The following is a 13,741-nucleotide window of genomic DNA, read 5'->3' on the forward strand; positions in this document are numbered from 1 at the left end:
GATAAAGTTAAGAAAAGAGGAGTGGTAATCTATGCAAAGGAAAAATTTTCTCCAAAGCTTATTTTTAAAGATGAACAAGGAAGATATTTGGCAATTGAAGTGCAAGTTGAAGGTGAAAAATTTTTGATACTAGGGATTTACGCACCTAATGAAGGGAAGTCAGAATTCTTTAAGAAGCTGCATGAGGCTTTATTGGACTATTTGGACTACAATTTAATTATGATGGGAGACATGAATGGAGTGGTATCTACAAATATGGACAAAGCACAAAGACAGGTAATCTCCAGAGATGGGAGGTTACCAAAGACATTTTTCGAAATGACTGAAAATATGGACTTGATTGATATTTGGAGAACAAGGAACCCTCTCGAGAGAGAGGGAACCTTCTTCTCTGAAGCAATGATGACCTGGACCAGAATCGACCAAATTTGGGTTACTAGTGGGTTGGCTCCAAAGATTAAGAAAGTGGAAATCTGCCCAAAGACTTGCTCCGACCATAACGCCGTGAAGATGGAGATGAAATTTACAAACACTGGTCAATTTAGATGGAGGATGAATGACACCCTGTTTCGAGATGAGGAGATCCACAGAAAGGCCCAAAAAACTTTAAAGGACTACTTTGAAATAAATTTAAAAACTGATGTAGAAAAAAGAGTGATCTGGGACGCAAGTAAAGCTGTGATGCGAGGATTTCTAATTCAACAAAACTCAGTAAAAAAGAGAAAGCAAAACGAGAAGAAGGACAAGATCTTGGAGAAGATAAAAGAAGGAGAAAAGAAATTGAGATCAAAACCAAAGTCCCAGGAGATTTTGAGAGAGATTAAGTTATATCAGACACAATACATGGAATTGATGAATCAAGAGATTGAATGGAAGATAAAGCAAATGAGACAAAAGACATTTGAATCTGCAGATAAATGTGGTAAACTTCTGGCTTGGCAATTGAAGAAAAGACAGAAACTAAATACAGTTACAAGCCTAGAAGTGGATGGAAAGAATATATATAAACCCAATGAGATTAGAAATTGTTTTTTGAGTTACTTTAAAAAATTATATGCACAAGGACCACAGAAGGAGGAGGACATAGAGAAATTCCTTAAAAAATATGGATTACAAAAAATCTCTCATCAAAGTAAAGTGGACCTAAATCAAAGAATAACAGAACAAGAGATAGAGGGCGCCATTCAAAACATGCAACTGGGCAAATCTCCAGGACCAGACGGATTGACTTCCAGATATTATAAAGCATTGAAGGAGTGGTTGATACAACCATTAAAGGAAGTCTGCAATGAGATTTTGGAGGGGAAAAGGGCACCAGAATCGTGGAAAGAAGCATATATTACACTCATACCAAAAACAGAGATTGAAAAGACTCAACTTAAGAACTATCGCCCAATATCATTACTTAACGTGGATTACAAAATTTTTGCAGACATTTTGGCAAAAAGATTGAAAAGAGTGTTGATGGAGAAGATTCACAGGGACCAAGCAGGCTTTCTCCCAAAAAGGCACTTATCAGACAATGTGAGGAATATAATAGACATTTTGGAATTATTGGAGGTGAATATAAATACTAAAGCAGTTTTGATTTTTGTGGACGCGGAGAAAGCCTTTGATAATATTTCTTGGAGTTTTATGAAAAAGAATCTTCATGGGATGGGGGTAGGTCAAGGATTTGAGAATGGTATGGGTGCTATATATTCTGAACAAAAAGCAAAGTTAATTGTAAATAATGTGATAACGGAAGAACTTAAAATAGAAAAAGGAACACGACAGGGGTGCCCAATCTCCCCATTACTCTTTATCTCTGTTCTGGAGGTGTTGCTAAACATGATTAGAGATGACCAGCAGGTAAAAGGGGTACAGGTCGGAGCGAAACATTATAAGTTAAGAGCCTTTGCAGATGACCTAGTACTGACTTTACAAGAGCCAGACACTAGCACAAAAAGGGTGTTGGAATTAATTCAAGAATTTGGTCAAGTGGCCGGATTTAAATTGAATAAACAAAAGACTAAGGTTTTGGAAAAAAATTTAACAGTCATGGAGAGGGAGAAGTTCCAGAATGAAACAGGTTTGACAGTGGTGAAGAAGGTGAAATATCTAGGGGTTCATTTGACATCTAAGAATTTGAACTTGTATAAAGATAACTATGAGAAATGTTGGTCAGAAATTAAAAAAGATCTAGAAACATGGTCAAATTTGAAATTGTCAATGTTAGGCCGAATCGCAGTTATTAAGATGAATGTATTGCCTAGAATGTTATTTTTGTTTCAAACATTGCAAATTCTTGATAAGATGGACTGTTTCAAGAGGTGGCAGAAGGACATTTCGAAATTTGTCTGGCAGGGCAAAAAGCCCAGAATAAAATTTAAAATACTGACAGATGCAAAAGAAAGAGGGGGATTTGCCCTGCCGGACTTAAAACTGTACTATGAATCAGCAGCGTTTTGCTGGCTGAAAGAGTGGATGCTCCTCGAGAATACAGATATCTTGGATCTAGAAGGTTTTAATAATACATTTGGTTGGCATGCGTATTTATGGTATGACAAAATCAAGGTGCATAAGGCCTTTAAAAATCATATTGTTAGAAAAGCATTATATAACGTATGGACAAGATACAAAGATCTGTTGGAAAACAAAACCCCTAGATGGTTGTCACCCCTAGAGGCTAAAGCGTTGAAAAAACTTAATATGGAAGCTGAATGGCCAAAGTATTGGGAAATTTTGGAACAAGATGGAGATAAGTTGAAGTTACAGAGTCATGAGAAATTAAAACCTAAAGTACGAGATTGGCTCCATTATTATCAAATAATGGAGGTTTACAAACAAGACAGGAAAATCGGCTTTCAGGTGGAGAAATCAAAGTTAGAAACGGAATTGTTAGAACCCGATACTAAGAATTTATCAAGAATGTATAATTTGCTGCTGAAATGGGATACACAAGATGAAACAGTTAAATCAGCTATGATTAAGTGGGCACAGGACATTGGACATAATATTATGTTTGCTGACTGGGAATGGTTGTGGAACACCGGTATAAAATTTACGGCATGTAATGCCCTAAAGGAAAATATTATGAAAATGATTTACAGGTGGTACATGACTCCAGTCAAGCTGGCAAAAATTTACCATTTGCCTGATAATAAGTGTTGGAAATGTAATGAAACTGAAGGTACCTTTTATCACCTTTGGTGGACGTGCCCGAAGATTAAGGCTTTCTGGGAAATGATATATAATGAGATGAAAAAGGTACTTAAATGTACCTTCCCTAAGAAACCAGAGGCCTTTCTCCTGGGCATTGCCTGCCAATTGGTGTCAAAGAAAGACAGGACATTCTTTTTGTATGCCACAACAGCAGCAAGAATTCTTATTGCAAAGTATTGGAAGACACAAGATTTACCCACTCTGGAAGAATGGCAGATGAAGGTGATGGACTATATGTCATTGGCTGAAATGACTGGCAGAATCCGTGATCAGGGGAAAGAGATGGCGGAAGAAGAATGGAAGAAATTTAAAATCTATCTTAAGAAATATTACAAAATTGATGAATGTTAAAGTGTTGAGGTTCTTTAGAAAGATAAGGAGATTACAGCGATAAAAGATTAAGTTAAAGAAAAGAATAATGAAGGAATATATTTGAGAAGTCTAAAGTTAGGATTTGCTGAAAAAATTTTTAAATTTTGGATGCAGAAAGGGGAGGTTTGGGGGAGTCCGAGATGTAAGGTTTATGAAAAAAAAAGGTTATGAAATTATACATGTTTGTTTGTCTTTTTATTTGTTTGTATTGTGTATAAAAAATTGTAAAATTAATAAAAAATTTTTTTTAAAAAAAAAAAAGAATGGTGAGTCTATGGCTGTGTACACACTAGACCTTTGAAGCACATTCCCCCCCCCCCTCAAACAATGCTGGGCACTGTAGTTTGTTACAGGTTGCTGGGAATTGTAAATCTGAGGAGCAAGCTACAATGCCCAAAATTCTTTGAGGGAAAGAATGTGCTTTGAATGAGCTTTAAAGTTATGTGTACACAGCCTCCATGAGGGAAATTAATTTGAGGCTGAAGACACCCAATCCAGTATTGTCGTTTGTGTGAAGAAGGCATCACTGACCATGGTGTATATGCTCGATAGTAGGACAGAAAATGAACGTGAATATTAAGAACAATAGTCCTCCTTTCACTCACACCACCACTTAGCAATTGTTATCTGATTCCAGCTTTATAATCATGTTCTCCCCCCACCCCTCTTTTAAAGGTACAAGGGGTTAGTCTCCGATCCCTGTACAAGCGTTCTGCTGGCCGAGTCACATTCACAATGGATCCCATTAGGGACTTGCTCATTTGGGCAATTGTCCAAAACCGCAAGGAACTGGCTGACATCATCTGGACCCAGGTAAAGTTTTCCTTTTTTCAACAATCTCCAGATAGTACCGTACCCAGCTCAAGAGAAGCTGGTAAGATGTCTTCATAGTTGTCTTCCTTACAGTCCTGAGCCTTCACGACCTTCACCGCCTCTGCTAGCAGCAGCCCCCTTGTATGAAACATGGGGTTCCTTTGGCACTCCTTTAACATGAAGAGGCCTTGGGCCTAGTTCTCACTTAGGTGATAAATTTGAATCTGGGTTGCACCAGTTGAGGCTGCACACGACAGAATGCTCTTCCATTAAAAAAAATAAATGAAATATATTCTCCACATAGAAGATTATCCTGGATTTCTAATGTACAGGGATTTTTTATTTTTTTGCAAAGATGCTGTTACTCCTGTGAGTCTCTGCTTGGAGTTTGAAGCAGTCCAGGCCAGTCACAGGTTTGCTAGTGAGAAGTCGGTGAGAAGCTGGGAATGACAAAGACGTCCACAGACTAGGAGTGGGAAGGGCTGAAAGAGCAGCAAGCTCACTTCCAAAAGAGAGGACTTCTGAAGGTTACACGGTCAACCAGGGACCCAGAAGTATCATGTTCTTGCTAACCTGAGTCCTTTTGCTTCAGAGCCAGGACTGCACTGCAGCAGCTTTGGCTTGCAGCAAGATACTGAAGGAGCTGTCCAAGGAGGAAGATGACACTGACAGCACAGAGGAAATGCTGAGCCTGGCAGAGGAGTATGAGTACCGAGCCATTGGTGAGTCTGGGCTGGTAGGCCTCTGATCAGGGTGCATTAAGTCCTCCAACTTACTGGATGCTTTCCTGTGATACCTACTCTGTCTCGCCTGCTCACACTACAGACCACCATGGCGTTATCTCATGAAAGGCTACATCCCTCAGTACAACTACACAGATCCTATCAATTCAGTTCATTCTGAAACATGAGCGTTTTGTATGTAAATGCTCTATAAGCAATGATCCCAACAACAGGTGAACACTGGGATCAAGAAGCTACACTACAGCTATGCCTGTTCCCTAACTAAGTCACTTTTAGAGCCCCCCCCCCCCCCGCAACACATATCCTACTTCCTGAGCTCTTTCCTGAGCTACACACATAGTTGTAGTCTCTGTTTCTGTGACTAGAAATGCAGTGTCATTATACTGGTACTATTGCTTATTATGTCCCTGCAATGCACATGATGCTCACCTGTGACCTGTGATAAGGCTGAGAGGCACAGGGCTTGTCCACACTTTCTCTCACCCCACCGCTTTTCCCTCAGGGAAACTCGTTTTTACTGCTGAATCAGAGCAAATTTCAGTTGGGGTTTTCTGTGGATTGACGTTTGCTTTCATTCAGTGGTAAAAGCAGAAATAGTGGCATGGCTGATGGAAAACCCCTCAGTCCTGTGCTTTCTAGGACCACAGTGGCTGGCCAAGGACACCCAGAGAGCTTCATGCCTGAGTAGGGATTGCAAACCAGGCCTCTCCAGTCCTGGGTCAGCACAATAACCACTACACTACTGTGGTTTTCACAGTTTTGGCTGTTAAGCTTGTTACGTAGCAGCTTACTAATCCTCAGGCTAAGCTACCTCACAGGCTTGTTTGAGGTGGAAGTGCTTCTCAGAGAACCTGTGGGAGAGAAATACAAAAGAAATAATAAGAATCTCTAATCCCGGTTACTCTTCTAGGTGTCTTAACTGAATGTTACCGGAAGGATGAAGAAAGAGCCCAAAAACTGTTGATCCGCATATCTGATGCTTGGGGGAAGACCACCTGCTTACAACTAGCCCTGGAGGCCAAAAATATGAAATTTGTGTCTTATGGGGGCATCCAGGTTGGAGTGCTTACTGACAAAACTTTGTTGCTTAAATAGTAATGTTAATCTGATTTACAGCTAACTGCAATATGTAGCCCCAACAGAATGGATTAACTGAAATACTTAGAAGAGAGACCACTGTTGGGGAAATATCACCCAATTTCCACCATTTAATTAAAGTAACCATCTCTGTTTCTACTACTGCCTGAGAAACTTCACACCTCACTATACATGGCCATTGTTGCTGATGCTCCATTGACAGAAAAGGTCACCCTTCTCTAAGTAGAGTTCCATTTGGCAACTGGGAAACTTTGGCTGCCCCTTTAAGAATTCCTGTGTTGTAGTTCCTGCTGCTCCATTGAGGGTGAACACTCAGGGTTTGAACTGCAGAAATACTGCAGATACTCTACAGCAAAGAGCAGGTCTTTTAGAACAAGTAATTGTAAAGCAATACCACCAGGACTACATTAGTTCACATCTAAAAAAAAAGACAAATATCATCTGGGTTTTCAGAAACAAATGAGTGAGTGAATGAACATAAGAACAGCCCCACTATATGAGACCAAAGGCCTACTAGTCCTGCATTCTGTTTTCAGAGTGGCTAACCAAATGCACCAGGAAGAATGGTGTTGACTGTAGGGGGGGGGAGCTATTGTGGAAACACCATTCATTCTAGGTTGCAGGTGTGAAATCAGTGTGTGATATGGGGGCACAGCAGTTAAGTCAAGGCATACAGTTACTGTGTGGTCTAAATTTCCCCGATAGGTGGGATTCCTTGTACTGCCAGTGATTCTGACTCAGCTAACAACACAGCTCATGCTTGTGTGCATCCTTCTGGGTCCTGAGATCCACACATGATGGCCACTTTCATTTTGCCAGAGCATGTGACAAGCCCTATCACCCTCCTTTGTTACCTTTGCCAAGTTCAAACCACACAAATTTCTGGCATATTTTTTTACCACAGTCACAGTCATGCTATTTAGCATTTGTCCTCTATTTTTTGGCATAAAGCCCACAGACTTTCAGCAGAGAATGTTGCCTGCTGTCCTCACTGCAAACTGATCCCCAAGTATGTCCCATCTTTCGCCTTCTGTTCTTGACCTTACCCAGGAGATGAAAAACAGACCTCAACCTTTATTGCACCTTGTTTCTCTTTCTAGGCTTTCTTAACCAAAGTTTGGTGGGGGAAGCTGAGTGTCGATAATGGGATATGTCGGGTCATCATGTGTATGCTGTTCTTCCCCCTTCTCTACACTGGCCTCATCACATTCAGGTACTTGTCAGGGCTTGACTGCACCACTCTCTGGCATAGAGATTTAGTTCTCACGTTTTTGTACTGCATGGTAGCAGCTATGACCAGTCCACTCTTAACAATTCTCTGGTATCTCCTCCAAAGATGTAAAACTATATCATTCTTTCTTACTTTTCACAGAGAGAAGAGGCTGCAGCCTATGACTTGCCTGAACCGCTTCCGAGCCTTCTTTACAGCTCCTGTCGTCATCTTCCACCTCAATATCCTTTCCTACTTCACCTTCCTTTGGCTCTTTGCCTATGTGTTGATGATAGATTTCCAGCCAACTCCATCCTGGCGGGAGTATGTCATCTATTTCTGGCTCTTCTCCTTGGTGTGCGAGGAGACACGGCAGGTATTGGCTGTGCAAAGGCTGCCGTGACAATGCAGTTCAGAAACAGTGCTCTCAAGTGCCTGTTCCCATAGGCTATGTGTGGGGAACTTTTTCCAGCCCAAAGGGTCACATAACCTCATAGGCAACCTTCTGGTGGCCACAAGACAGTGCTGAATAGTGAGTGAGGCCAGGGCATGACTGGGGACAAAAGTGGATAGAGCAATAGATGCTACCTTTGTACACTTTGCCTTTATTATAGTCTAGCAATGCAAAAGTCAGGGATTTCTACAAACAAACACACCACAACTCTCTTCATCCAGGATAGCAAGAGTAGCATCATCATCACAGTTCAAGAATACATTTCAGCTATGCAAAAGCACTCATGAAGAGTGCTAGGCAGAGACAGTGAGGGATGTAGCCTGGGGATGAGGCATGGCATGGAGAATCTCAGTGGCCAATTATAGAAACCTTGATGGCCATATTTGTTCTGTGGGCCTGAGATTCCTCCCTCCCTCCCTCCCTAGTCTTCTGGTCCTTTTGAGATTATTGTTTTACGTGTGAGAAATGAGAAAATGTTACTCAGCTTTTGGAATCAACCTCCAAGAAAACTGCTGTGGGGAAGTTGCATTTGATATCCTGGTTTGTAATTAGAGAGCAAGTCCCAATTTTCTGGTTCATATGCAAAAGAGAAGGGAATAGTGCCTTGGCACAATGCTTTTTTGATCCAATAAACTATGGTTAGTAAAATCATTTCTCTTCCTTTAGCTTTTTTATGACCCAGATGGGTTTGGCTTAGTGAAAATGGCTTCCTTGTACCTCAACGATTTCTGGAATAAATTAGATGTGTGTGCCATCCTAATCTTTATAGCTGGGCTAAGCTGCAGGTGAGTTAATATGCAATGATTCCAGCTAGCTGGAAAGGGAAGAGAACAAGGCATGTTTGGAAAATGAGTGGGGGGTTTTAAAATCTAAATGCTGATTTATGCTTAATTTTTTCATCAAACTGGATCACTTTGCCAACGGATAATTGGAGGAGGCTTGTGTTTATGTTGTATTTTTATCCCTCAGTTCAGTCCCCTTTAGATCAATGTATGAGGAAGCTTATATGTTGCCCATTTGCTACCAGGCCCAATTCAACATGTTGATATTAGCATATAAAACCCTAAATGACTAAGGGCCCAAACTCTTGAAAGACAATCTCTCCCCATACCTCTCAAATCAGGCCCTGTGTTATGCAGGGAAGACTCTTCTTCTGATCATGCTGATGGTTTTATCCATCTTGCTATGATGCAGAATAGGGCCGCCCTAGTGGCAGCGCCCTGGTTGTGGAAGATATGACAGTCATCCTCACTGATCATTTTTAGGAAGCAGCTCTGACATCTCTCAGAAGAATGGTCTAGAAAAATAAGTACACTTATGTATGCATAAGTGTCTGAAGAAGGTATCTGAAGAAGTGTGCATGCACACGAAAGCTCATACCAAGAACTAACTTAGTTGGTCTTTAAGGTGCTACTGGAAGGAATTTTTTTTTTTGTTTATGTATGCATAAGTATGTATGTATGTATGTGTGTATGTATGTATGTATGTATGTGGGACGCGGGTGGCGCTGTGGGTAAAAGCCTCAGCGCCTAGGACTTGCCGATCGAAAGGTCGGCGGTTCGAATCCCCGCGGTGGGGTGCGCTCCCGTTGTTCGGTCCCAGCGCCTGCCAACCTAGCAGTTCGAAAGCACCCCCGGGTGCAAGTAGATAAATAGGGACCGCTTACTAGCGGGAAGGTAAACGCCGTTTCCGTGTGCGGCTCTGGCTCGCCAGAGCAGCGATGTCACGCTGGCCACGTGACCCGGAAGTGTCTCCGGACAGCGCTGGCCCCCGGCCTCTTGAGTGAGATGGGCGCACAACCCCAGAGTCTGTCAAGACTGGCCTGTATGGGCAGGGGTACCTTTACCTTTTATGTATGCAAAGCTGCTGCCTGCTATGCCACAGTTCCCTTTAACTGGCTCTTTCATGAATTGGCAGGACTGGAATTGTTGAACATTTGGCATCACTTGCTGCTCTTTTCCTGGTTGGAGATCTAATCTCACTCCTGAAACTCCCAACCCAGTTCCCTCTAAGCCTCTAAGCCTCTTCTATTTCTATGGGTATTTTTCATCTTTTGGCTGCTGTGCTTGGTATGCCTTAGGAAATAGTTGTACCAGGAGCATATGCGCAATCCCCTTTGTTTATTTGAATGACAGTTGTTTGCTGCAGCAGGTTGGACACTAGTGCAGAAATATATGTCCTTTGGTAATCAAGCCTCCTTACTTCCTTGTGTCTGGGTATAGTGATATTTGGGAATGTCTTTCTGATATTTCCTCTTGCTATCTCAATAAGTGTGTTTTTGTTTCTTTCCCCTGTGCTAAGATGGATTCCAGCCACTTTATATCCTGGAAGGATCATTCTGTCTCTGGCTTTTATTATTTTTTGCCTGCGTTTGATGCACATATTCACAGTCAGTAAAACTCTAGGTCCCAAGATCATCATAGTGAAGAGGATGGTAAGTTGTTTTTACTGATAAGCACCATGGTGACTGCATAGTCTCTGGCATTCCTTTTATGATGAGGGTGCCAGAATCAAATATGCCCTAGGGCAACAATTATTTCCATGTTAAAAAAGAGAAAAGAAATAAATTTCTGCTTTGTTTTGTGGACTTACAGATGAAGGATGTCTTTTTCTTCCTCTTCCTCTTGGCTGTTTGGGTTGTGTCCTTTGGAGTCGCCAAGCAAGCCATCTTGATCCACAATGAGAAGCGTGTGGACTGGATCTTCCGAGGCGTTGTTTACCATTCTTATTTGACAATATTTGGACAAATCCCTTCCTATATCGATGGTACAGAATACAGAATCTTTGCATACTGTGGACTAGCAAGGGATAATTTGTTTGAATGCCTTACTTCATCACTAAGAGTACAGACAGCCCACCCCCACTTACATCCGACCCAATATTTGCGTGGTGGTGGGAAATAGATTCAAACCAGGAAATGGCAGTAGATAGCTGGAGAGTCCTCTTGGCTCACAAGAAGACTCTCTTTGGAGCCTGAAGAGGACTTCAGTGAGGGCGTAGGAAGTCCCAAAGAGATCTGAGATGTTAGTGAGGCTTTGTCTAGACTGCTCAGAGTCCCCACTTAACAGCTTAAACACAGGGTAGGGCAGCAGCAGCAGCTGCTGCTTTTCTGTGCAGCCTCCAGCCACCCTCAGAGCTTCAAATCTAGCTGAAGAGTTGTGTGGAGAGAGAGCAGAAGAGCAGGAAAAAATGAGTTTAGAGGCTTTTTGGAGGATGCTCCCCACTTACACAATTTTTGCTTATGCATGTGGGGGCCTAGAATGTAACCCCCATGTAAGTAGGAGGATGCCTGTATACAGTAAGCTCATAATTTATATGTTTGGCAAAAAATAATCCAAAAAAATTGAAAGGAGCCAAGCATCTGGGAAAAAAGACTTTGGCAACCCCACCTGCCATCAAACCCAATGTGTTTTGTCTATACAAAATTTGGCTTTAGGCATAATCCCAGGAATGTGTAAATTGTGGGCTGACTGTATTCAAACAGCTCCAGGCCTGGACCTGACCTCACAATAGGCCCAGACCTGACCTCACATAGGGGCACTGTGTAAAAAACAGTAAACATGAAGCAATGGTGCAAGCAGTCGTTAACTAAATAAACATCTGATAATCAAGCTTTTTAGAAAAATATGGCTACCTAATATGCTTTTGATTGAGGCTGCTCTGGCATAAACAACCATCATGCTGTTATCATGTGTTGTTGACCTTTTACATGTGATAAAATTATCCCAATGGTGCCTCTTGTGTTAAGTAAGTTCTGGTTTGATTAAGTATCATCTGAAGTATATGCACCAATATTTGCTTCTTAGTCCCAAGGCAGCTACATCACTGGGTTTCTCAGCCCTTGTTCTTAGGCTGCTGCTATAAATAGCACTTCAAGCAAATACAGGGTCCCCAGGAGATGAGCTCCTGTGACATGTCTCTGGCAGCAATTCACTGGCAGCACATCTTTAATAACATTTCTCAGAGGGAGGAAGAAAAGTGTGTGATTATGTGAATCTCCTCTCAGATTAGCTCCTGCTTTCATATCAGTCAGTAAAGGACTGAGTCATTCATTCCATACCTTCGAAAAACTTTGTTTTCTAAACTCTAAACAGAGCTTGACGTCTGTCATTCTGTGTTATAGATATGGCATTTCAGATTACTCTCAGCAGGCAAGAAAATAGGATGAGAACTTCCTGTTCCAGGAACAGCTCAGCACTTTTGAGGTTCATTGTGTTTTATGGCAGGAGTGAACTTCAACCCGGATCAGTGCAGCCCAAATGGTACTGACCCATACAAGCCCAAGTGCCCGGAAAACAATGAGACAAATCAACAGCCCATCTTCCCTGAGTGGCTGACGGTCATCTTGCTCTGCCTGTACCTGCTGTTCACCAACATCCTTCTCCTCAATCTCCTCATTGCAATGTTCAAGTGAGTTCTACATTCAGCACCAACTACTATCATTTCTTTCCCCTTAGTTCATTTCTAACAACAATGAGACTGACAGGCCTAGAAAGCCTGTCATGGTTACTGCCCTTTGATCAACTAAGCTTCTTGTGATTTACATCAAGCCCAGGTTGCCAAATTGCAACATGCACAGAACCCAACTAGAGGTTGCATGGGCCAGTTCAGGACATCACTTGAGCAGCTAAACAGAGATAGTATTAATGGATAGTAGCAGGCTGTTCTGCAAGATGCCTCCACTATTCAGAATGGAGATGTGCTTCTGCAAGACTTTGCCCCTCCACCACTACTTATGGGATGTTTAGGAGAGGACCACCATACTCTATATGTATTTAAATTACAACCACAGAGAGGCAGAGCTAACTCTTGTATTCTTTTCTCCCAGCTACACATTTCAGCAGGTGCAGGAGCACACCGATCAAATCTGGAAGTTTCAGCGCCATGACCTGATTGAGGAGTACCATGGCAGGCCCCCTGCTCCACCACCCTTCATTCTTCTCAACCACCTTCAGCTCTTCATCAAGCGGGTCATTCTCCGGAAGCCAGCCACACGGCATAAGCAACTCAGTAAGAAGCTCTGCTGGGTAGGGCCTTGCAGAGTGGGTGTTGCAGGGTCAGCTTGACTGGAGTTATGATATGAGGATACCCCCTCCATCACTGCTGACCATTTTTATGATGACCTGTGACATTCATCAATACTGGAAGGGAGGAGACTGAAGCATGTGCTATAACGAGGGACACCAGAGCCATTGGTTCTCTTAGGGGACCCTGGAAAAGAACAGCAATGTTACTTGGCTGGCTGGTACCTCAGTCTCCTCTGTGCCTTTCTTCATGTAATTCCTACTCCTATGACATTATGGTATGCATGACACGTGAGGGTGACATAGAATGTTTAAAGGCAACAACGGGAATGTCTACATTAACAGCTTTAATCTTATCAGAGAAAAAAATATTGTTATATACATTGGATTCAAGGGATGGCCAATCTGCCTCTTCTCTTCCATAACTGGGAACTGTGTACATTGCACTGCCTCTTCTGTTTGATTGATCTGCAGAAGAGAAGCTTGAGAAGAATGAAGAGGCAGCTCTCTTGTCTTGGGAGATGTACATGAAGGAAAACTACCTGCAGATTCAACAGTCCCAACAGAAGCAGAACACTGAACAGAAGATCAGTGACACTGCAGAAAGGTGAGGTATCCTTGCCATGCTAAGTAGTCACCAATGCCAGACCAACTGGGTATGCTGTTCATGGGTACAACTCAAAAGAACCTGGTGTAGCTCATGCATACTGCTCTTAAGGCCTTGCAGCTGCCAGAAGTCCTCACCATTGCCCTACCCTATCCTACTGCTATTTGTTCATCATGACTTAGAACACCACTTAACTGTGGAAATTAGTGTCATAAG

At 42.2% G+C, this 13,741-nt stretch overlaps 2 protein-coding genes across 13 annotated transcripts in view; one reads left to right on the forward strand and one right to left on the reverse strand.

Moving 5' to 3' along the window:
- LOC114597707 (endothelial protein C receptor-like) overlaps nt 1-13,741 on the reverse strand; it is a 222,794-nt gene that overhangs the window by 90,683 nt on the left and 118,370 nt on the right. The window lies entirely within an intron of this gene.
- The window catches only part of TRPM2 (transient receptor potential cation channel subfamily M member 2), a 48,383-nt gene that overhangs the window by 24,333 nt on the left and 10,309 nt on the right, over nt 1-13,741 (forward strand). For 6 of the 12 annotated variants that reach the window (XM_028730866.2, XM_028730856.2, XM_028730858.2 and 3 more), the window contains 11 exons: nt 4,252-4,389; nt 4,982-5,111; nt 6,043-6,188; nt 7,331-7,443; nt 7,603-7,816; nt 8,561-8,679; nt 10,196-10,328; nt 10,489-10,660; nt 12,121-12,304; nt 12,723-12,904; nt 13,393-13,525. In XM_028730866.2, the coding sequence (XP_028586699.2) occupies nt 4,252-4,389; nt 4,982-5,111; nt 6,043-6,188; nt 7,331-7,443; nt 7,603-7,816; nt 8,561-8,679; nt 10,196-10,328; nt 10,489-10,660; nt 12,121-12,304; nt 12,723-12,904; nt 13,393-13,525 (1,664 nt within the window). The other 6 variants (XM_077930007.1, XM_077930008.1, XM_028730870.2 and 3 more) reach the window with 6 other exon arrangements.

This window comes from Podarcis muralis, chromosome 6, assembly GCF_964188315.1.
Source record: "Podarcis muralis chromosome 6, rPodMur119.hap1.1, whole genome shotgun sequence".
Lineage (NCBI taxonomy): Eukaryota > Metazoa > Chordata > Lepidosauria > Squamata > Lacertidae > Podarcis > Podarcis muralis.